The sequence below is a fragment of the Zingiber officinale genome, chromosome 2A (assembly GCF_018446385.1).
Source record: "Zingiber officinale cultivar Zhangliang chromosome 2A, Zo_v1.1, whole genome shotgun sequence".
NCBI lineage: Eukaryota > Viridiplantae > Streptophyta > Magnoliopsida > Zingiberales > Zingiberaceae > Zingiber > Zingiber officinale.
Genome location: NC_055988.1, coordinates 107,871,192 through 107,896,522, shown reverse-complemented (window position 1 = coordinate 107,896,522; position 25,331 = coordinate 107,871,192). Strand labels below are relative to the sequence as shown.

The 25,331-nt window shown below is 36.3% G+C and overlaps 3 protein-coding genes across 3 annotated transcripts; 2 read left to right on the top strand and 1 right to left on the bottom strand.

The window, feature by feature from the left end:
- The first annotated feature begins 6,538 nt into the window (after positions 1–6,538).
- Positions 6,539–8,989, top strand: LOC122043886 (zinc finger MYM-type protein 1-like). Its single transcript, XM_042604451.1, has 2 exons — positions 6,539–6,884; positions 7,008–8,989. The coding sequence occupies exons 1-2, from the start codon at positions 6,539–6,541 to the stop codon at positions 8,987–8,989; spliced, it is 2,328 nt and encodes a 775-aa protein (XP_042460385.1).
- A 2,054-nt stretch (positions 8,990–11,043) lies between these two features.
- LOC122043885 lies at positions 11,044–11,436 on the bottom strand. Its single transcript, XM_042604450.1, has one exon. The coding sequence runs from the start codon at positions 11,434–11,436 to the stop codon at positions 11,044–11,046; it is 393 nt and encodes a 130-aa protein (XP_042460384.1).
- A 7,823-nt stretch (positions 11,437–19,259) lies between these two features.
- LOC122039865 (histone H3.2) lies at positions 19,260–19,960 on the top strand. Its single transcript, XM_042599286.1, has one exon. The coding sequence runs from the start codon at positions 19,343–19,345 to the stop codon at positions 19,751–19,753; it is 411 nt and encodes a 136-aa protein (XP_042455220.1). The 5' UTR covers positions 19,260–19,342; the 3' UTR covers positions 19,754–19,960.
- The last annotated feature ends 5,371 nt before the right edge of the window (positions 19,961–25,331 follow it).

The following is a 25,331-nucleotide window of genomic DNA, read 5'->3' as shown; positions in this document are numbered from 1 at the left end:
TAGCCATCGCTTCCTCCGATCCCTACGATCCGAGATAGCTGCCGGATTCGTTTCTCTCCGGGGTGAGATACATCGCCAGGGACAGCCTGCACCCGAGCAGCCTCTTGGACCACCTCCAGCTGACGACCCTCCAGCTGATGACCCTACTCTTTGACGCTCTCATCTTATGCATTGTACCGTGGATTTTGGACACAGACACTTTCATTTCTTCGTCTAGTTGTACTTATGCTACTCTACTTATTTCTGCGTACCAGTCCTTTATGGTCTTCTATTTTGCTTGATATGTGTGGTAGAATAGATCTTAATTTTCAAACAACTTCCCTACAAAAAAACTTTAAATTTTTTTCAAAAAATTGTCTAATCTCAAAATTATCTTTTAAAATTCTAGGAAAAATAATGTTTTGAAAATCACAATCTTATTAGTTTTTCAAAATTTGGACTTAGCCTAGAATCTATCCCTTAGAAATCAGGCTCCCGTAGCTTCAGCCAAAGCATCTCACAAACACACTAGGCATAACTTGTTTGTGTTTGAAAGAAACTTAGAACGGCGTGAGATGCATAGGGTACAGCCTGGACTCCAAAATGCTTATATTTGTGCATCATAGTGGGTCTGGGCGTTAAAAACTAACTCTACATTAATCAAGTTAAATGATCCAACCCTAGTCAAATCTAATTGGATTACTAACTTAACTTGACTAACCAAGTGAAAACTGGTGCCCTCTAGGTATTCAGCCAGTAGCTAAAGGTTAAACAGCTAGTTAAGGATATTAAAAGTTCAAATTAACTCAGCTTGCACGTTAAGGCTCTAATACTCTGCTAAAGGTAATTGATTAATTTTCATACTCATACTTGGACATTAGGGTTTTAACCTTACTGCTCCTCCCTTGCCTTTAAGGATTTTCAAACCTATTAAAAATTTCTTTTCTGACTTCTATACCCTTAATCAAAAATAACTAAGCACTCTTTGAACTGTATTTCAAAAATTAGGGTCTCCAGTTAACCCAATTTTTTAAAAAGAGCTTTTAAACAAACTTCGAAATTAATGGTTTTAAAGGCTTTAAAAATTTTTTAACGAAATATTTCTTCAACAAAGCCTTTCAAAAATTTCTCTTTTGCAAACTTAGCCTAAAGGAAGTTCTTCAAAACTTACTTTATTTTGGCTACCTTTCAAAAATATTTTTCGAAACTTGCCTTTCAAAAATCGTTTTAAAATTTAACCTACCTTTGCCCATATTTTGGCTAAGTTCTTCAAAACTAAGGTAATTTTAAACCTACTAGAAATATTGCTTGGTTGAAAACGTAACTTATTGGTTTTAAAAACTTAGACATTTCAACTTGTCCCCTTCTTTCTACAAAAGTTTTTTGATATATGACAAAAGGGGAGAGTAGGACAAATTCAAATTAAGTATGCTAATTTGAATTAAGTGATAAGAAAAATAGAGCTCTCATTAAGGGGGCCTTATACATGATGCTTAAATCATGCTTATAGCTTGCTTATCTTGATATTGTGCATCTTGTTTTACTTAACTTTGAATCTTTGTTGCCATAATCAAAAAGGGGGAGATTGTTGGTGCGAGAAGCATCCGACGATCGAACCTAAGTTTTGATAATGACAAAGAGATTTAAAGTTAAGGTTCCTTGTTATCTATTGTGCTTAAATGAGATTGTAGGAAAGTCCTAACTGCGGTTAGGCAGGTGAAAAACCCTAGGGGGTGGTAACCCTAGGTCTTAGGGGGTGGTAACCCTAGGTGATAGGAAAATCCTAAGGGGCGGTAACCTTAGGTCATAGGGGGTGGTAACCCTAAGTGGAGGAAAATCCTAAGGGGGGTAACCTTAGGTCCTAGGGGGTGGTAACCCTAGGTGATAGGAAAATTCTAAGGGGCGGTAACCTTAGGTCCTAGGGGGTGGTAACCTTAGGCAGAAAGTCCAGTCGGTCTGGAGCACCGGACTGGCACCAGGTAATCTCTCCTGAGGGGAGTAGGTGAGGACGCGTTCCCCGCAGAGGGAACAGTAGGTGTCGGGTCGACCTAGGGTTTCTAGTCGAAAATCTGAAGTCAGACCCGGACAGTCCGTTGACTGTCGGTATTTCATTTAGTATACCTATTCTGTGCTAACTTTGTTTTGCAGGGTATGTGTTTGGGACTAACACATTTTGCAGGAATAAAGAAGCAACTTATACCTCGGATGAACAGTGTCCGAGACGCCTCCATGGAGCTTGGAGGTGCCTCGGGTGCAAGCCGACACCAGCTATCCAGAGGAGCTGGAGGCGCCTTCATGAGGACTGAAGGCGCCTTGGACCAGGGAGTGGAGGTGCCTTGGGCGACCATGGAGGCGCCTTCAAGCTGATAAGGTGCGACGAGTTCAACAGTGATCCACGCGGTTGACTCGGAGACCTAGAGGCACCTTGGATGGTATTGGAGACGCCTCTAGCACTGTATAAAAGAGGGATTCGATCAGCAACCAAAAATAACAATTCAAAAGCGATCCATCTCCAACATGCTTCTAACGAAAGCTTCCGATCAAGCTACGACAAGTTCTCGACAACCAGGCACTCCGTTTTCTATAATTTAGTTGTCGGTATTACTTTAAAGTTCTTGTGTACTCATTCTATACTTGTACTGAATTTTACGAGATTATAGTTGTTGCCCAACGTAAACACTCAACGAGCGTGGGCCTTAGAGTAGGAGTCGCCACAGGCTCCGAACCAAGTAAATCACTTGTGTTCGCGTGTTGATTGTTTAATTTCCGCTGCGTCATTACTCGAGTTTTGCGATTCCGAAACTAGTGAAAGTCACGAGCGCTATTCACCCCCCCTCCTCTCTAGCGCTTCTCGATCCAACATTATGTTGCACACCCCCATGAGCACCTAGTATAATTTTTTCACCTTCTTTAACTTAAATACTATACTCTAAATCCTAAATCTTAAATCGTAAGCTCTAAAAAAAATTACACTAGGTGCTCATGGAATGTACAACATAAGGTGTGCAACATAACAAAATCTTATATGAGGAATGATATGTTGCACATCTTAATGATGTTGTACATCATGTGAGCACCTAGTGTAATTTTTTTCACTTTCTTAAGCCAAAATAATATGCCATAAATTCTAATCTCTAAAAAAAATTACAATAAGTGCTCACAGGGTGTGTAGCATAAGGTGTGCAACATAATATATATAGGATTTTGTTATATTATACACCCCATGAACACTTAGGGTACATTTTTTTTAAGAGCTTAGGGTTTAAGTTTCAATCAAGATTTGTTTTGATTGATAATTTTAATTTTTTACTAGTCAAATTAGATTTGATAAGTAATTTTTAATTTTTTTGATTTGTCAAAGTTAAATTTAATAGTTTTTAATTTTTTTATTCATCAAAATTATATTTGATTGATAATTTAAAATTTTTTACTAGGTAAGTAATTTTTTAGCTTAGGGTTTAAGTTTTAATCAAGATTTATTTTTATTTGTATTAAAATTTGATTCTAATTTTTTTATTTTTTTATTATTTATTAATAAAAATTTAATTTATGGATCAAAATTAAGTTTAAGAATTAAAAATATTTATAGACTATACTTATTAGTAATTGATATTTTGTATAAAATTACTTTTCAAAGTCAAAAGCATATTTAATATCACACTATAATTTCTCCCTAAATTTTATTTTATTTTTCTTAACTTTCTTATACTTGATTATCATTGTTATACCATTATTATTATGTTTTTATTCCTCCCTAAGTTATTATGCAAACTTTTTCTTTATATAATTCGTAAAATCGATCATTAAAAAATTAAAATATATATTAAAAGTATTATAATAATTTATCATTTATTATCAAATTAATTAATATTTTTTATTTTATTGATGAAATTTAACTTTATTTAATTAAAAATATTTATTAGATAAATATATTAATTTTTAATAAATTATGCTTACAAGTTTAATATAAATGAATTTTTTAATTTGACTAATCAAGAAGTGAATTTATCGTAAGATAAAATTATTACTAGTGAAATAAAAATAGTCATTTGCAATGTAGCTATCTTCTTAAATTTTTTTAATAAAATTAAACTTCTTTAATAATATTTTATATAAAAATTTATTATTTATTTTAAAAAATATTAAGGTTTTTTTTTTCCTAGACCTCAAAAATTAATGAAACTGATTTGGAGGCAGCTTCTCCGGAAGCCTAGCAAGAGAGACATGGGCTGATGGAGAACAGGAAGAAAAAATTTTCTTTTAGAATTTTTTTTTCCTTTTCTATATAGAAAGAATTTATTAAGATTTCGGTAAAGATATACATTTTCTTAGTTGTTATTATTTTTCCTAATATTTTTTTTTGATAATTTGAAAAATAATTAATAAAGATAAGAAAATATATATTTGATTATTAAAATCTTTTTATTATGATTTCGTTAATCTAAAAAGACTAAAATATTTTTTCTAGAAAAATTTTGGAAAGTAATTGGGATGTCCGATTCAAACCGGATCTAAACAATTAAAAATTTAAAATCAACTCGATTTAATTGAATCAGTTAGGGTTTCTTGGCTAAACCCTCCGCCCCAGGAGTGAAGCAACCCGATCTCTCCCTGTGTACGGTTTTGAGCAATTCTCATGCCACCGATCTCGTCATCCTTAAAAAGATGAAAATTTTAATGTGAATTTCTACTTTCGTCTTGTCACTTCTTTGTCCTATTTTCTAATCATTTTTTAAAAATAAATCGATATAGTTTGATCAAATTCTTAGCGATTCTTTTTATAATATAATTTATGTACTGAATTTTTAGATATACTTCGAGATAAGCTTATACTTTTTGAGGATGTGTGTTTTTATTTGTATAAATGATCAAAAAAGAAGCAATGCAGCACTGTATTGCTTCACCGATAATAGAGTAGTTTTGTAAGAAACAGAGTAGTTTGTAAGAAAATACCTTTGATTATTGCTTGGTGAAAACTTTTATTCCTTTCCTTTTCACAAGTATAGATAACAAGAATTCAAAGGTCACCGAGACAACTTTCTTTGAACTGATTGGTGGCACCTTAGATAATTGTTTGGCAACACCTTTGATAATTGGTTAGTGACACATTAAATAATTCTTTAGTGGCAACTTAGGGCTATGAACCATAAGAAGTTTAAATTTTTTTCTGAACTTATTAGCGACACCTTCAATAACAATCTCACACCTTTGGTAATTGATAGGTCACATCTTTCATAACTATTTAAGAATGTTTAATGGAACTTTGGAGTTGTAAACTCAAAGAGGATCGACCTTACAAGATTGGCTTCCGGATTTTCTTCCCGAGCACCATCAAGATCCGCCTTTTATGAGCGAGTTCAATGACGCACTATCATTTGGGCACAAAACAAAGAATTATCTCATATTTATTATGCAAATATGATATTTTCTATCAAATTTTCTTCTTTTAAAATTATTTAATTCACTGATAAATACATTATTTTTAATCAGATATTAGAAGTTCAATACTGACATTCTTGAAAATGCTTTAATCTGAAGAAATTTTCTCACATTAAATTCACATGAGCAGAGACGGATCTTCCTTAGGGCTATACTGGGATATAGCCCAGCCCAAAAAATATTTTTATAAGGATATATATAATAAAGAGTCCGATCAAGGGAATTTTTGCTTTTCTGCCTTTCTGGCTTCGACGCTTCGTCCTTCGTGCGTATGAGTCGGCGATCGGCGATCGGCGAATAGGCTAATCGGCAAGGTATCACCGCATCAGCAAGAGAACTCAGAAGGAAGCGTCGGCGTCCACGGTCGACCATCGTCCATCATCGACAGAAGAAATCAAGAAAGGTTAGTATTTTCTCAGGAGTTGCTTTTCAGGATTTAAGAACGGCTGTTGTGCTTTACTGTTTTAGGAATTTTGATTTCCCATCTTCTCTAATCTGTAATCTCTATTGACTATGAGTCTATGATGATTTATCCTTTCTTAAAATACGGCGTTCGGGCGTTGATAATATTTGTTTATTTTTGTTTTGCTCAAATTTTACAGAGAGGAGAGCTGAGAGCATATTGGATATTGTTGATTGTTCCACTAGCATCAATAAGTTTCATTAAACTTTCTTAGTTTTATCACCACTATTATTCTATTAAGCATCATTTTGAGCCATCAAAACATGAGATATTGCATCTTGCCATTTTCATTTCTTTGGTCTCATCTTTAATGCTGTCCAGATTAATGAGTGAATTTTCAATTACTTTTCACTATTTAAAAATCAAATAGTGATTGCTTATGATAATTGGCTACCTCTGGTTCGAGAAAAAGATGTATGCTGGGAATACTGTGAGAAGATGGACAAAAATAAGGGCCAAATAGAAAACCAAAAACTAATTAACAACCGCTGTCGTTGTGACTGCTACTACCGTCTTGGTTTTTTATGGTTAATCATTTGATTTTGATTTTGTCTATTTTATTTCGAGTTGTAGCATATCTATTGTTACTTTTACTTGTTTACTTATTCGATTGTTATTTCATTATTTATTTAGGGACATAACTTGAACTATTTTAAAATGGAACATCAATCTGCTGCAAAGAAAGGAAAGACGATAGCTTCGTATTTTAAGAAAAGAGATCATCAAACTAGTGAAAGCACTTCAATTCCCACCGTCCCTAAAATACAACATCAATCTAGTGAAAGTCTTCCAATTCTTAGTGTCCAAATTCCTTCAATTTCCACTTCTAGCAACGATCATCAGTTATCCTCTAGTTGTATTGAGCGAGATCCAGGAAAAAGAAAACAGATATGTGAATATCATATTAATGAACGAGATGAGATAAGACGTTCATATCTAAAGATGGGGCCTTATCAACCAGATATGTTGGAGTATCCGGCTACAAAATTTGGAAGTCAAAATCGTCGGTTTCAAAAAAAATGATTCCAGAAATTTCATTGGTTGGAGTATTCGCCTTCAACAAATAAGGCATATTGCTTTTATTGTTTTCTTTTCCTGAATGATGTTAATTCGTCTAATATCTCAGCATTGGTCAATGAAGGATTTGACAATTGGAAAAGGGTAAATCAAGGAAAAACATGTGCATTTCTTGCACATATTGGTTCTGCAGCTTCTTCGCCTCATACTATGTGCGAGAGAAAGGCTGAAAATTTAATGAGACCCTCGCAACATATTGATAATGTCATGCATGCCCAATCTAAAGAGGAAAAAGAAAAAAATCGTTTGCGTTTGCCGACCTCAATTGTCACTGTTCGCTGGCTAGCTCTTCAAGGGTGTGCCTTTAGAGGTAATGATGAATCTCTATCTTCATCTAATCGTGGGAATTTTCTTGAATTAGTAAAGGCTTTTGCAAAAATGAGTACAGAAATTGATGAAGTTGTACTTGAGAATGCTCCAAAAAATGCTCAATATATCGCTCCAGAAATTCAGAAAGAGATTTTACATATTATGGCTAATAGAGTACGAAAGATGGTTCGTGAAAAAGTTAGTGATAAATGTTTCTGTATTCTTGTTGATGAAGCACGAGATATATCTAAACGAGAGCAAATGACCATTATCTTGAGGTTTGTGAATAATTATGGGGTTTTGACAGAAAGATTTTTTGCCATCAAAAGTGTTAGCGATACTACCTCATTGAACCTAAAAAAAGAAATATCAAATGTTCTTGTTCATCATGACCTACAAGTTAAGAAAATCAGAGGCCAAGGATATGATAGTGCTAGCAATATGCGTGGCGCATGGAATGGACTTCAGGCATTATTTCTCAAAGATTGTCCCTATGCATACTATGTCCATTGCTTTGCCCATCGATTACAACTCACATTAGTTTCTGCAGCCAAGGATGTCAGTGTTATTTGGGAATTCTTTTCTCATTTGGATAATATAGTAAATATTGTTACTTCTGCTACTAAATGCATTGCTGAGTTACATACTGCACAGAGAATTGAAATCGAGCATATGTTGGCAATTGGAGAACGTGATTCTGGAAGTGGGGCTAATCAGATTGGTAATTTGCAGCGAGCGGGAGCTACTCGTTGGAGTTCTCACTATGACTCAGTAAAAAGCTTGATAGGTATGTATGCTGCAACTTGCAAAGTTTTTGAAGTTCTTAGTGACCATTCTCCAAATGGAAGGGCTAAGGCTGAAGTTCGGGGGATTTATAGAAACATGGCAAGTTTTGAATTTGTGTTCATTTTGCATTTAATGCATAAAATTATGAGAACAACAGATACTCTTTGTCAAATTCTTCAAAGAAAATCTCAAGATATTTTGTCTGCTATTACATTTGTCTCTACTACCAAAACTATCCTCCAAGAACTTAGAGAATGCGGGTGGGAAGAATTTCTTCATGAAGTGAAAGTTTTTTGTACGAGAAATGAAATTGATGCGCCTGACCTTGATTGTCTATATAAGATTGGTCGTTCCCGTCAGCAAACTACAGTTGAACATCATTACCACTTTGATGTTTTTAATGCAGCAATAGATTTTATCTTGGTGGAGTTAAATACTCGATTTAATGAGTCATCAGTGGAACTTCTTTCTCTTAGTACCGCTTTAGATCCTAAAAATTCGTTTGAATCAATTAACACTGATGATATTTGCAAGCTTGCAACGAAGTTTTATCCTGAAGATTTCACAAATCAAGACATCATTGCTTTGAAGTATGAATTGGTACATTATAAACTTGATGTGATACAAAATTTGAAGGCTTCTACACTTGTTGAGTTATGTCAGCAATTAACTGAGAGTGGACGGTCAAAGGTTTATGTTATGTTGACTAGATTGATTCATCTAGTTTTGACGTTACCTGTTTCTACTGCCACTACTGAGCGAGCCTTTTCAGCAATGAAGAATGTGAAGACAGCACTTCGCAATAAAATGGAGGATGAATTTCTTGAAGATTGTTTGACACTTTATATTGAACGAGATTTAGCTAAGGATATAGATGTAGATTCTATTATAGATGAATTTTATGTTTTAAAATCTCGTAGAGCACAACTTTGTTGAATAAAATAATATAATGACTTTTTTTTGTTATACATCTATTTTTTATAATAATATATAATTTATTACATTAATTTCAAGCCCCCCCCCCCCAACTCAAATTCCTGGATCCGTCCCTGCACATGAGAATACCTCAAACTAATTGCATTTTTTTTCTGAATAAGTTGCATTTAAAATCTTAGTAAAGCGTGTTTTTGGTGATTCAACCAAATTATACCATTACAAATCAAACTAATTTACTAGAATCTAAAGAATTATACTAAATCCTAATCAATTGAGAAGAATAAAACTTCAACAATCATATTAAGATAGGAAGAAATTCATCATATCTATATCATATAACATGAGGAAGAAAGCCTTACCTGTTACAACAAACTCAGAAATTTCAATGGAATAACTATACATGAATTTAAACTATGAAGAATAACATAATTACAACATTAAGGAGGTGCTTGGTATACATTTAGTAATGGGAATGACAATAGGTTTTGATTGAGGGGTTAATGGTAATGGAAATGAATGTTGGATTGATGGTACTTGATATAGATATTGGAATTAATATTATTCCCACTCCTTTTTCTTGATTCAATGCGAGGTAGGGGATAAAAGTCCTTAGGGCACACCTTATTGAGATCTCTAAAGTCAATACAGACCCTCCATTTATTTTTTATCTTAGACACCAAGACCACCTTTGCTAGTCAACTCAGGAACTACACTTCTCGAATATAACCAGCCTCTAGTAGTTTGTCTATCTTAGCCCTTTTATTTTGCTAGGCTCCAAAATCCCGTTTTCTTTACATGATCAGCTGGGTATCTAGATAAACATGGAACGCATGTTACATAACCAGGGGCGTAGTCACTTGAGGACGAGGGGGTGTGACTACCTGTTTTCAGCTAGTTTTGACGTTACCTGTTTCTACTGCCACTACTGAGCGAGCCTTTTCAGCAATGAAGAATGTGAAGACAGCACTTCGCAATAAAATGGAGGATGAATTTCTTGAAGATTGTTTGACACTTTATATTGAACGAGATTTAGCTAAGGATATAGATGTAGATTCTATTATAGATGAATTTTATGTTTTAAAATCTCGTAGAGCACAACTTTGTTGAATAAAATAATATAATGACTTTTTTTTGTTATACATCTATTTTTTATAATAATATATAATTTATTACATTAATTTCAAGCCCCCCCCCCAACTCAAATTCCTGGATCCGTCCCTGCACATGAGAATACCTCAAACTAATTGCATTTTTTTTCTGAATAAGTTGCATTTAAAATCTTAGTAAAGCGTGTTTTTGGTGATTCAACCAAATTATACCATTACAAATCAAACTAATTTACTAGAATCTAAAGAATTATACTAAATCCTAATCAATTGAGAAGAATAAAACTTCAACAATCATATTAAGATAGGAAGAAATTCATCATATCTATATCATATAACATGAGGAAGAAAGCCTTACCTGTTACAACAAACTCAGAAATTTCAATGGAATAACTATACATGAATTTAAACTATGAAGAATAACATAATTACAACATTAAGGAGGTGCTTGGTATACATTTAGTAATGGGAATGACAATAGGTTTTGATTGAGGGGTTAATGGTAATGGAAATGAATGTTGGATTGATGGTACTTGATATAGATATTGGAATTAATATTATTCCCACTCCTTTTTCTTGATTCAATGCGAGGTAGGGGATAAAAGTCCTTAGGGCACACCTTATTGAGATCTCTAAAGTCAATACAGACCCTCCATTTATTTTTTATCTTAGACACCAAGACCACCTTTGCTAGTCAACTCAGGAACTACACTTCTCGAATATAACCAGCCTCTAGTAGTTTGTCTATCTTAGCCCTTTTATTTTGCTAGGCTCCAAAATCCCGTTTTCTTTACATGATCAGCTGGGTATCTAGATAAACATGGAACGCATGTTACATAACCAGGGGCGTATTTACTTGAGGACGAGAGGGTGCGATCGCCCCACCCCCCCCAACTCAGATTTTAAAAAAAAAATCTTAGGTTTTCATGTAAATTGAATTACTCCCCTTTACAATGAGGAAGCAATGATTTGAGGGGTAAAGATTGGTGAATCGCAACAATATTTGAGAAGAATCTGAAACGAGCAAGGAAAAATGAGGTGCACTTTGACATGAGAGGGATTGAGGAAAGCATAGCAGCTTGTCTCCATGGAGAGCAGGAGCTGGTGGTCATCGACGACGCAACAGAGGGTGCAGACAACCTCGACATATGTTTGCAAGCAGCGGAGGAAAAGAGAGACGACGACGCGATGGATTAGGAATCCAGAAACATGAAGCTGCTTCCCGACTGTCCACGGCCAGATCCGGCCCTCGTCGGCCAGCGGCATGTCCCAAGGACGCTGCTCGTGCGCCGCCCAGAGCGACTTCATGTGGTCGATCCAGTTGTCGTGATGCATCACCATCACATTTTGATCCCTCGTTGCCTCTCCACTACAATGTCTGAACCCCACAAGCTCCTACTCCATTGATTGGATTAAATTTTCATCTGATTTTAAAATTCTAAAAAATGGAATTTGTTCGACTAATTCAAATTACTCAACTCTTTTTTCCCTTTGTTTTTTTTTTTAAATCATGTCAACAAGAAACAAGTTGTTTATTAATTGAAGGAGAATTGAAAAATTATGAACATTTTTTTAGTAGGTTGATAGTTGATAGTTATTTAGATCGAAATGGAAGTCTCAAACGTAAGAATGTTAAATATTATGAGGAAATGAGGTCACAGATGATTCTTCGACTTTGAGTTATAGATAAACTTTGGGGATTGACGGATTGTTGTTTTAAATAGAACCAAGACTAAGTATGAAATTTTGATTTTAAATTAATTTTCAACTATTTAAATTCAAAATTTAAGCTTTTAGTTTGTGAAAGTCGATCTACACTAATGTTTAGCGCAGACGGTAGGCGCATGATATCTCTGGCGTAATAGTCAGGGGTCGATTCTCAGGAACTAACGACCTAGGGTTTATCCCACCATGCGCCTATGGCCTGTGTATCTGCATGGACCTCCCTCCATATCTGTGGGGCCAGCACTAGGGGGGCCGCTAAGGTAGCGGATCTACCTTTTTTAAATAATTAATATTTTTTAAAATATTTTTGAATTTTAGAATTGGATAATTTAATTTTGTGTTGTATTACTTTTTAAAATTTATTGAATTCGCCCCCTCTAATTGTAAATCCTGGCTACGCCCCTATCCATAACTGTAGGTGAGATGCCCATTATTTCCTTGGGCTCCCAGACAAATACATCATTATTGCGTGTTAGACACGCAACGAGTTTTGCTTTAAGCTCTAGGGACAAGTCAACTGCCACTTGAGTAGTAGCCTCCGACCGGTCTGGTCAAATTTGCACCTCTTCTTTTTCTTCGTATATGAGTGTAGGAGGAGCTTCCCAAATGGTGTTGACCTTCATCTGCTGAATCTTCCGAGCAACGTTGGCCTCCGTCTTGACAATGTCAACGTAGCACTTACCTGCCACCAGTTAATCTCTTTTAACTTCCCTGGCCTAAACATCCACGGGAAACTTTATTTTTTAGTAGAAGGTTGGCACAATTGTTCGGAATTCATTTAGGGCCGGTCGGCCCAAAATGACATTATAGATGCAGGGCGCATCTAGGGGTGAGCATTCGGTTAATTTGATATTTATTTTGTATAAATTATTTTTATTGTTATTTTAAACAAATTTAGTTAATTCGATGTTAACTGAAATAACTAATTCGGTTAATTCAGTTTTAGTAAAACTTTGATTTGATTCGGTTAGCCAACACTAAATCGGTTTTCGATTAATTCGGTTAATTTATGGACCGAATTAACCGAATGCTCACCCGCGCATCCACCACTATAAAAGTCGATTGACATGTCCTCATTAGGAGCTCCTCCTCAAAGGATATGACCAACTTAATTTGGCTGATTGACTGGACCTCATTACCCGTAAATCCATTAGCGGAGTCATCATGGGTTGAAGCTCACCTTTGTCAATCTGTAGCTACTCGAATGTTTGTTTGAAGATGATGTTAACCGAGCTATCTGTATCAATAAAGGTACGATAGATGTTATAATTGACTATGACAACCTTAATTATTAAAGCATCATCCTAGAGTCCTTCGATCCCTTCCAAATCTTTGGGCCCAAAGCTTATTTCAGGTCCCTGGGCTTGCTCCTTATTACAGTTGACCGTGTAGATCTTCAGTCGGTGAGTGTGTGACTTCCTCGCCCGGTTGGTGTCTCCATCAGTCGGGCCTCCTGTGATCATGCCAATATCCCCCGAGCAGCATTATTACTATTTTCCTATTGCCATGTCGGGGGGTGGGGGGTGCTCCTATTGGACTCAGGTTGGGGTCGGGGCCCGATCTTCTTGTTGTTGAGGTGTTCTTTGACTCCACTCAGTGCCCTGGTAGTCTCTTTGTGGAGGTCCATTCGGCTGCTGGTAATGATGATGATTAGGCTACGGTGAGCGCCAACAGAACCCTTGGTTGGCTGCTAGATGATTCCCCAAATTGTAATAATACCGGGTATCTTGGATCTCCGATCGGTGGTATGTACAAAACTTTCACGGAGTCCATCTTAGGGGCTCACGATATCTTGCCCACTCTGCCTCCACATGTTGTACGACGTGAGGCCGCGACTCTTGATGATGAGGCTGAGGGCCCACCCGAGGTCCTTTATATGGAAGAGATGGTGGCACTAGGCGCTTGGGAGCTGAGGGTGGAGTGGGCATGGCGACTTCCTTCTTCTGGGCAGACTGCACCCTTTGACATTGATATACTCGGTCGCTCAGCCCAGTAGATGATCGAAGTCTCTGGGGGACTTCCTTATTAGGGAACAAAAGAAATCATTATCTGTGAGCCCTTGAGAAAAGACACTCGTAAGAATTTTCAGGGTGGCCGAGGGGGCATCCATGGGCACCTGATTGAATTTCTTAAGACCTTGAGTATCTCTTTGGGCCACTGTTTGAGTGAAAAAAGGCTTAGGGGGTTTTGTGGTAATGATGTCTGCTGGCGAAATGATGAAGGATAACCTTGTGAAAATCCTTAAACAATAGATGGATTCGGGCAGCTATCGTTTAAACCACCTTTGTGTCGAGCTAGAGAGTGTAGTGAGGAACACTCAACACTTCACGCCATCCGTGTATTGGTGAAAGAGGGTGGCGTTCTCAAACTTAAGGAGGTGATATTCTAGATCAGTTGATTCTCCATGTACCCTTATCGTTAGGGGAATGTTTTAACATATTGTCTCCCAATATTTCCTGGGAGAATGACATGCTTACCAGCTCAAGAGCGACGCTAACTCTCGAGGCTTTCCCCTTGCGCGCATCCTGCAAGGGGTGCATCCCTAGAAGATGATACTTTAGTTTTTTCTTCTCAGCCCATTTCCTTGAAAGGAGTGTGGAATAAATGATTCACTATCAAGGATGGTGGCATAGGTGGTGGGTTTATTGGCTGGATGGGTGGTTGTACGAAGCCAGCCACTGGTGGAGGATCTGCTGAAACCTAGTGGAGCCTTTTACTCAAGTCCCCCTTTCGGTATGAGGACTCGTCCAGGACGTGACCGGATCATGCGACAGTGTACCAGCGATAGTTGCTTGTTATTGTTGCATCATCTTTTGGGCTCGGGATGTGACTAGCAGCTCAAAATCTTCTTGAGACAAGGTGACGATAGTGAATTGTCCAACTTCGTCCATCTCTACACTTCAGATTCAGGCGAAAGTTCCCACAGACAACGCCAAATTTGATCCTGTCTGAAAGTTGGAGAGATGACGTGCTAGGCAGGTGGATGCATTGTTGACTGCATGGAGACTTTGAATTAGAGAAAAATGAGCTTCTTCTTCCTTTTTACAGACACCAAAGAGAAAAGACAAGACATCAATGCCAAAAACTAGGGAAGGGGTCTTTGGTGTAGACTCTTCGATGCTCAAGTCAATATGTTGGCCGAGCGGAAATAAGAATAGTAGATGAGTGTGGATAGCCGAGCATAATTGAGAGTAACTTAATTTGATCTCATTTACCTAGCCAACAGAGAGGACTCCTTCTTTAAATACCACCTCACATAACCTCCACATCATGAGATGACAAAGAAAGTCGAGTGTTAGAAGTTGTTGAGTAAGGGAATATATAGAGCAAGAGAGGTGCATAGTCACCATCCGAGGAATTTTTCATTACTCGTATGCACCCCTTTTGTAACTTATATCAATAATGAGACGGTTGAAGGAAAATACTGTCATAATATGTCAGCTGATGAGAAGTGTAAAGTCACCTTCAAAGAAGGTTTTGGTGAATTCTCATATTATAATATAGGAATATTCTTTGATAAACGGTTGTTACTTTAACAGGTTATTATGATTCTTTGATCATGTTGTCTGCTGAGTGTATCTCGACCATACCTTTAAATCGGCTGACCGTATAGTTGTCATTCCCTTAAGCTGCTAGGTTATGCACTAGGTGATGCAGGAGATCTGCACTTGGAGTAATATGAAGCTAAGTCCCCTAGGCCTGACCGGTACTATGATCGATCGACCATATACCTATTAGAGTGTATACTAAAAGCCTAGCTTTTTGTAAACATTTATTTTGAAATAAAGAATCACATTAGTCAAATGTCTACATTTATGCTAAGTGTAGTTGTTCAATTAATTTATATTGTAGATAACATGGTGTGTAGTGTCACACACAGAAGATCATGTTATCAATTCATTATAAATTATAAACAATAGCTCATGACTAAGATGGATAGGAACAAACCATTAGAATAGTCGTAGTGTAATTTAGTATTAGTTTATCTTGACTATAAAATTACACTAGTACACTCTGAGTATATTGAGCAAGACCATTTGAGGTAGCTTCTTTTTATACTGACTAAATAAAAGAACAAGACTTCTGTTATTATGAAAGTGTGTGCTCTTAATCCTAATATAATAACAAGCACATATACTTAATATTTATTTCTTTAATTAATCAAGGGGTGCGATTTAGTTCGATAAATCAATAGGCCCGATAAGTTAGAAAATAATATTATTTATAGTATGTGTTGTTGATTATAGAAGGAAACTATGTCCTAGGAATCTAGGTTGATGATGCCCCCAAGAGGAGCTCATAAGGATTGTCATGTAAACCCTGCAGGTGGGCTTAGTCCGACATGACGGTAAGGTTGAGTGGTACTACTGTTGGAGCTAGATATTAATTAAAGTGAGTTGTCAGTAACTCATTTAATTAGTAGACATTTGATATCTTAAACACAGGAAGACTAACACACTCATGATAAAAAGGAGCCCATATAGTAATATGAGATTGGTGCGGTAGTTCAATAATAACTCTTTAGTGGTATGAGTTATTATTGATGAACTCGAGTTGGGTGTTTGGGGCGAACACGGGAAGCTCAAGTTCATCAGGAGACCAAAATCAATTCCTCCTCTCAGTCCCTGTCGTAGCCTCTTATTTATAAAGTCTTATACCCACTCATACTCATCTTCTTACCCAACTTAAGGTGGTCGGCTAAGCCTAGCTTGGAGCCCAAGCTAGGGCCGACCAAACCAAGGTGAGTTGGTGGTCGGCCCTAGCTTGAACTCAAGCTTAGGTGGTTGGCCACAATAAATTAAAAGGGATTTTAATTTTTAAAATATTTTCTTATGTGAAAGTCATGGTTTTAAAAGAGAGTTTAAAATTTAAATCTTTCATTTTATAGTTTTCTACAAAGGATTAAGAGAAAGGTTTGATATCTTTCCTTATTTGTAGTTAAAAGAAAGATTTTAATTTGTGATAAAACTTTCCTTTTTTGTAACCATCCTCATGATTTAAAAGAGAGTTTTAAAATTAAATCTTTTCTTTTATAGTTTCTACAAAAGATTAAGAGAAATGATTGATATCTTTCCTTATTTGTAGATTGAAATGAAGATTTTAATTTTGGAGAAAACTTTTCTTATTGTAATCATCCATATATTTTAATAGAGAGATTTTAATTTATAAAAGTTTCCTTTTATAACCAACCATGAAGGAAATTTTTTAAAGAGAAAATTTTATTTTAAAATTTTTCGAAAACAAATTAGGAAGTTTTAATTTTATGTTTAAAACTTTCCTTCTTTGGAGGATTTGATATGGCCGGCCACATTAATAAATAAAAAGAATTTTTAATTAAATTTTCCTTTTCATTGGCAAGGAAATTAAGGAAGTTTTAATTAAAACTTTCCTTATTTGCCAATACCAAGGAATATAAAAGAGAGGGTAGAGGTGCCTCACCTTATACAATCTGTCTTCTATTCCTCTCTTCCTTGTTGTGGTCGGCCCTCTCTTCTTCCTCTTCCCCTATTCTTCTTCTTAAGTGGCCGGTGCCAGATTTTGCTTGGAGAAGAAGGAGAGATAGGAGGTATTGTTTCTTAGCATCCCTTGGAGCTTGGTTGGTGGTCGAAGTTCTTCAACTCAAGGAGTTTGTTGTTGGCCGAAACTTGCTTGGAGAAAAGGAAGCTTGGGTGGATTCTCATCTCGGTAGATTGTCGCCCACACGTTGTCCGAGATAAGAAGAGGAATACAGTAGAAGATCGTGAGGTCTATAAGCTATAAAAGGTATAACTAGTTATTAGTTTCCGCATCATAACTACTTCATCCTTTTATTTAGATCTTGAAATACCAAACACAAGAGGCTAATGAATCTAGGTTATCAAATTTATATTTTCGATTTTGTATTTCTTTTGCTTTTTCGAATTTATGATTCGATTGTTCTTTTTGGTTAAACCTAGGGTTACTATAAGAAAATTAAATATTGAATTTCATTGAAAGGCTTTGTCTAGGAAGTGGTGAATGCTCCCATACCCAAGAAGACCTAGTGCCTCACCATGTTTAACCTGAAAGCCGATCTCTAAAATTAATATTTAATTGAATTTGTAACATGGGTGAATTTGGATCAATAATGTTAAGCATCGTTTGTGATCCAAGTCTAAACCTCTAAGAACAGATAAGTTGAATTTGGAATCAGTAATGATAAGTTCTGTTTGCGATTCCAAATTTAATTTCTAAAGAACACAATAGGTTATTAGGAATGGTTCAGGACTTGTACAAAATTTTTGTACAGGGGAACCGGTATGATATTCCCAGTAGCAACCAACAATACCAAGATACTTGCATCTGAGAAATGGGGAATTAAGTCCCAAGAGATTCGATCAGTACCTTGAGTTGGTAGTCCATATGAGAGAAGTCTTGCCTTTGAAATGAGAATCTGAGATCTAGAAGGCTGACCAAGTTTATAAGGAGAGTTGTTTTACACTTTTTTTTTTGTACGTATAAGAGATGGGTATGTAGAGTTGTATAAACCTGACCGGAGTTATTACTGACCTGCTATATGAATAAGGAGTAGCATGTGAGAAAACCAATAAAGTCGATTGGTTATATGCTGAGAAACTTGTATTGAGTAGGAAGCTGGATACCCTTACTCCGGCTAGATGTACAACCGACCAGCTCTGTGGTAGGTCAGACATCCCTTAAACTTAGTTGTCTATCGAATGATTGGATATATAATAAATGTCTTAATACAAAAATATAGCATTAGGTCCTCTAGGTTCGACCGACTCCTAGGCTGGTCGTCCTTGTACTGAAGGTCTTAGCACTAGACGAGGAGCAAAGTCCTGTGGAGGGTGACACGCTAGCTGCCACCTCCTCTTGACTTTGACTGCCACGCCATATGTGGGTCCGCTCATAATATCCCGTATCACTAAGAATTCCAAAAGCCACAAGACAAAAACTAATATTAGGAAGCCAAACTCACCTACGAAACAAGCCCTCCCTTCTTCTTTCGCTCCGATCTCCCCGATGAATTTAGGTCGTCAGTGATTTACGATGTCGACCGAACTACGATAGATCGAATCAAGACGAAATGATGAAGGCGAAACAATCAGCTCAAAATTATTTTAAAACAATAAAAATCATGAAAAAAAATTAAAAAATAAAATTGTTATTTAAGATCACTAATATAATTTAAAAATTATATAAAATATGTTGACAAATAAAAGAAAACCTAGAATATGTATTTGATTTTTTTTTTAAAAAAAATGGTTTATGGGCTGAAACAAATTTACGAAGAACAACCAATCAGCGGGAACCCCACGGATCGCCATCCACTAAACTCATCCTAACCGTTCGAGGTTATCTAATCCGACGAACAGTAACAACGCGGCGCCTAAAATCTCGAAACCTTCGAATTCTTGATTCCAATCCCGCCTGTTTTTTCCCCTCTACTTAATGCCCCCTTCTCCGAGCTGCCTCTCCGTACCGGCTCTCGATCTCTCAATTCGCCCGTTGGTTCGTGGATTCCTCTTCGGATAGGCAAGCGATGGCGAGGACGAAGCAGACGGCTCGCAAGTCTACCGGTGGTAAGGCCCCCAGGAAGCAGCTGGCCACGAAGGCTGCGAGGAAGTCGGCGCCGGCGACCGGCGGCGTGAAGAAGCCCCATCGTTTCCGCCCCGGGACGGTGGCGCTCAGGGAGATCCGCAAGTACCAGAAGAGCACCGAGCTGCTCATCCGCAAGCTGCCCTTCCAGCGGCTCGTTCGCGAGATCGCGCAGGACTTCAAGACCGACCTCCGGTTTCAGAGCTCGGCCGTGGCGGCGCTCCAGGAGGCGGCCGAGGCGTACCTCGTCGGCCTCTTCGAAGACACCAATCTGTGCGCCATCCACGCCAAGCGGGTCACCATCATGCCCAAGGACATCCAGCTTGCTCGTCGCATCCGCGGTGAGAGGGCTTGAGTGCGATTTCTCTGTTCGATGTTGTATTTTCTAGACTTTTCCAGAAGGTTCGATGGATTTTTCTTAACATCACGCTTTGCTTATCTTCGGCTTGTTAAGATGTTATTCTAGCAGTTTACAAATCTAGAGCTTTGTTACTTCGTTTTTAGCTGGTTATTGCGTCTGTTCTAAACTTTTGATGATGGTTCGTTTGATTCTTTTCTTCTTTGGAATAGTTCTACAAAAATAATCTATTGAATCCTTTTATGTTATCTGAACATCCATTTTCATGCATTAAATCGCCTCAACTCTTGCAGTGTGGCCTTTTACGTATTTCAGAATTGAATAAACGATGTCTACAAAATAATATCAAATTGGAGAAGGTTTCATGTGTACGCTTCGTCGAAGCATCTAATGTGCAAAAATAAATAAAATGACGACAAGTTAGGTTTTATTTAATCCCGAACTAATCCTTTTGTTAATTTAGTTGATATATTTAGCACGGATCAACATCCCAAGTTAGATTTTAATTTGTTTCTTTAGTTTTTTTTTAAATTTTCTTGTCAGGCATAGTTTTGTTTAATAATAATAATAATAATAATAATAATAATGAGGAGAGGAGAAAGTTGAGGATATAAAGAAGTGAAAAAGATAATGTTGGCTCCATTTTTGTTAATAATAAATAAATAATTTATAGATTAAAATAGAACTTAAAATAACTGAGTTAGTAACCCTTTATTTCTTAAATTATAATTATTTTTTTAATATTATTTCTCTAGTTTGTAGGATTGTGATTTTATTGTGGATTAATTTGGAGTTAGAATTGGATTGGTTGGTATTGGATTATAGAATTGTATTATATTATCATTTTTTTAAAATGATCAATTAAAATTTAATTAATTTGTTATTAATTAAAATTTTAATAAATTAAATTAATAATAACAATAGTTTGAAAATATGTATAATAAATAATTATAATTGATTTTGTCTAAAAATTGAAGAGATGACGAGTTAAGTATATTGGTAGAATAATATGAATTGTTATAAAATTAGTAGATCACCTGAGTGGAAAGAAAGTGATACTGTTGTAAATTGTGTGAACGTTTATGTATATTTTGTCACTGGATAGGAATTATTTTATATGTCATTTTTTATAATCTTTGTAATTATTAGATGATAGAAAATGTTGAGTATGAGGTGGTGTTTAATTTATGGATTTAGGAATAAGGGAATGAATTCATTTCTAAATCTTGTGTTTGGTTGATGGAAATGGAATTAAGATTTTGGAATAAAATCTAAAAGCTTGAGTATGGATGAAATTTATCTCCTCCCTTGGGTTTTAATGGAATAAAAATGTGAATTAAGTTTTAAATAAAAATATCTTTAGTATATTTGTTCAATTTTTTAAAATTTCAAATTTTCTCTTCTTATTTTTTTTTATCATATTTTCTCTCTCCTTATTTTATCATCACATTTTATCTCTCAATATATTTTTTTCTTCTCATTTTTTGTATCACATATATATTCTTTATTATATTCTTTCTATATTATCTCCCATGATATATTTTCTCTCCTTATTTTCTCTTTCTTCATTTTCTTCTATTACATTTTTTTTTTCATTACACATTTTTTCCTTATTTTTTTATCATATTTTTTTTCTCATCGTACTTTTTTTCTCATCGTATTTTCTCTCTCCTTAATCTCTCTTAACATATTCTTTCTCCTCATTTTCTTCATCATACTTTTTTTCTCATTAGACTCTCTTTTTATTTTTTTTAGTACACTTTTTCTTTCATCATACTTTCTTTTTCCCGAATTTGTCATTTTCTCTCATTATATTTTTTTTCTTTTCAATTTTTTCATCACTTTTTCTCTCTCAACCCACTTTTTCTCTCAACTCACTTTCTCTCTCATCATATTTTCTCTCTTTTCACCTTTTCATTTTCTCTCATAATACTTTCTTTCTATTCATTTTCTATCACTCTTTTTCTCTCAGTATATTTTCTCTCTTTTCAGTTTGTTTTTTTCTCATAATACTTTCTCTCTTTTCATTTTTCCCATCACTCTTTCTTTCAACTCATTTTCTCTCTCATCGTACTTTCTTTCTCTTCACTCTTTCATTTTCTCTCATAATACTTTCTCTCACTTCATTTTTTCTCTCTCAGCACACTTTTTCTCTCAACATACTTTTTCTTTTCTCAATATCTCCTATCATGCACTGTCTCATTTTCTCTCATCATATTTTTTCTCTTTTCATTTTTTCCATCACACTTTTTCTCTTATCATATGTTTCTCTCACATTAATTTTCTCTCCATCTAATTTTTTCTCTTATTTTCCTGTAAGGGTAAAAAAGAAAATTTAGGTTCATTCCGATTGAAAATATTTAACTAATCAAACATCATTTTTAAGAATGATATCCAAGCTCATACTCATTCACATTCCATAATACTATGATATCCATTTCCATTTCGATTTCTAAGAGAGAACCAAACGCCCCTTAAGTATTTATCAAGTAAAACAAAAGTATATCTTAGAAGATATATAGCCATTGTTCGAAGAATCTTTTGTTATACATATGCACTCCTTTTGTAACTTATGTAATTAGTAAGGAGGTTAAGAGATTATTCTGTTGGTTGCTGGAAGATCTATAATCATTTTCGGAAAAATTTTATTGAATGCATTTGTTATAATAGACGAATATTCTCTAACGAATAACTATTATTCTTTAATAAGTTATTGTGATTCTCTGACAATGTTGTCCCCTAAATATATTTTGATTGGATTTTTAACCAACTGGTTGTATATTGGTAGAATAATACATAAGTGAAGTATCTAGTATGGTAGGGTCGTTTAACCTATTAGCTGAGTCACTATGTATTGTGTAATGCTAGAGCTTTGATATTGAAATAATATGGAGCTAGTCTCACAGGCCCGGTCAGTTCTATGACCGACCGATTATATATTGGGATACTTAACTATTAGAAATGGGGAACTATATTCTGAGAGCTTCGATCGGTACTTTTAGTTGATCGTCCATATGTTTGGAGGCTTATCCTTGAGATAATAACTTGAGATCTGGAAGCTCGATTGAATCTATAATTAGAATTGTCTTGTACATTTATCTTATGTGCGTATAGGAGACAAGCGTATCGAGCTACGTAAACCTGATTGGTATTGTTACCGACCGACTTCTTAGTAGGCTGACCATTCCTTAAACTTGATCATCTATTGGTTGATTAGATATACAATATAGATATCTTAGCAAAGAAATGGAGCACTGGGTCCCTTGGGTTCGACCGGCCTTTGGACCAATCATTCTCGTATTGAAGGCCTTAGAGCTGGATGGGGAGTAAAGTCATGTTGAGGGTGTCCCGTTGGCTATCATTTTCCCTTGACTTTGACCAGCACCTCACCTTGACTTTGACTGTCATGTTATATTTGGGTCCTCTCGTATCGTTGTATATCACTAGCCTCCCCTTCAAATTTAGTCGAAGAAGGTTCATAGTCGACTGACTGGACCTGAATCTTATTTTCGCCTGATTGCCCAATTTTTTGGTTCAACTGACTGGATGTTCTTTTGACCTGACCGTTCGACCATGTTCCCACTCATATTTTCAATATTTTGATCATCTTTTATCTTGGAAAGATGCATGCCAGGATTTTGACAAGCCAAGTAATGTGTTAATGATATGTGTGAAAGTATTTTTTTAGCATAATGATGTGGTTGTCTTATTTATCATAAATGCCCATTTATGGATAAACGTCATATGCCCCATTATTTTATTCTCCAAAGCAATAGTTGACGCATGACTTTTCGTACGGACTAATGTTACTCTCTTCTTTGCAATCTAATGGTTATCAGTGAGTAGGCAGTTTTAATCGAACGGTTGAGATTGGTAAGTAGCTCATGACTTTTGTTTAAAACCCTAAGTGATGAGGAAATCAATCACTTGTGCTTCATCTTCTCTGACCTTCTCTCTGGCGATTTCTATCAATGACCTTCTTCTTGTAACCAATGCTAGTAAGTTTCTCCCTCTATCTTCCTCTACTTTCCTCATATTTGCTCATGGCACAGGAAACATTCGCTCAATGATACACCTTCACTCGTTCTGACTTCGATAACGCAGATTGAGAGTTGCTTTGCCTTTCTTTTGAAATCTCCAAAAACTACTTCATTCGCATCCCAACCCCTCAGGATCATCTCCATCACCTTCCTCCCGGTCATATTATTTTTTTAAAGACCAACTTCTAATCGGTTTGTGCTTCCCAATCCCCTGTTTTCTGTCTGAGATAAGTCATTACTTTAATATCCCTCTCCAACAGCTTGCCCCGAACACCTTCCGCACTATGTGCGGGATGTTCATTTTGTTTTGCCTATATGACATTCCCCAACTCCTCGTAACTTTCATTTGTTTTCTTATCCTAAAAATTGGAATCATGGGTCTTTTTGTTCCAATCTCGTCCCAAGGCAGTGTTCTTTAAGGAACTGTCTTCCTCAAATAAATGATGGAAATCCCATTACTTTTTTATTCAAATACTCGAGTCTGTCTCTTGGTCGACCGAGTGGCGGTCCGACCTACTCCTATCCCCGACCTTCACCTCATAGTCAAAGAAGCTAGGTGGTGTACAATTCAAGACTCCTAAGCTACTATAAGAGGGCCAACTCTATTTGTTTGGACTAAGTTCTGTTCGAGCATTGTTTCATTATTCTTTCGATAAGCCTTATTAACTTGTTCATTATGTTATCACTAACTAAGATTTTTTTTTTTTTACATAGTGGATGCTTGTTCCAAGGCCTTGGCTTTCAAGCATATCTAGCTAGAAGATGAAGAATTTGCTTGGCAAGAGAATGCTTTTGGCTGAGCGAGCGTAACAACTGGCTGACCCCTCTATCGAGGTGTCCAGTAGTCGGGCGACAAATTCTAGCACGATATCTATATCTGCAGATGAACCCTTCGCCCTTTGCCAACACTCGAAGATTCTCCATCCTCTAGAGCCGAGGTGCCTTTAAAGAGGAGGCGCAAGAGATGCTGATTCGCCTCTTCGACCCAAGTTCCTGAGGGGTGAGCGTCTCCCATTAATGTGTCTTTTCCCCATCTCACCTTGTTTAGGAGGAAACCTCAGCTCAATCCTCCGAGCAGACTCTGTCCGTTCTTCCTCCTAGCAATCCAGCCCAAGAGGAGGTTATATCTCAACCGGGCAGCTCTCCAACTTATGCCTTGCGTCCACTATTCCCTCCCTAAATTGCTCCACTTGATAAGATTCCATCGACTATAACTTCCATCAGCGAGCCAAAAAGGATCTACCAATTCTCGACCGCTTATAACCTACCGTCCGCCTAGGTAATAACTTCTTTATCAACTCCTCAACCGCTCAGTAGTTGAATATTATTGAGAGGCCAGTTAATGAAAGCCTGGGAGACAACTATGAGCTGGTTTGGCGAGCACAGTCCAGCGAAATCGACGAACGAGTATTCATATGATTTAACTACGGTATGCTTTAACTTTACGACTTTCTTTCATTTTGAATACTTCTAATGATGTTTATTCTGCAGCAATGGACCATGTTGGATCGAGTTGCACGTGAGAGGGGGGGAGT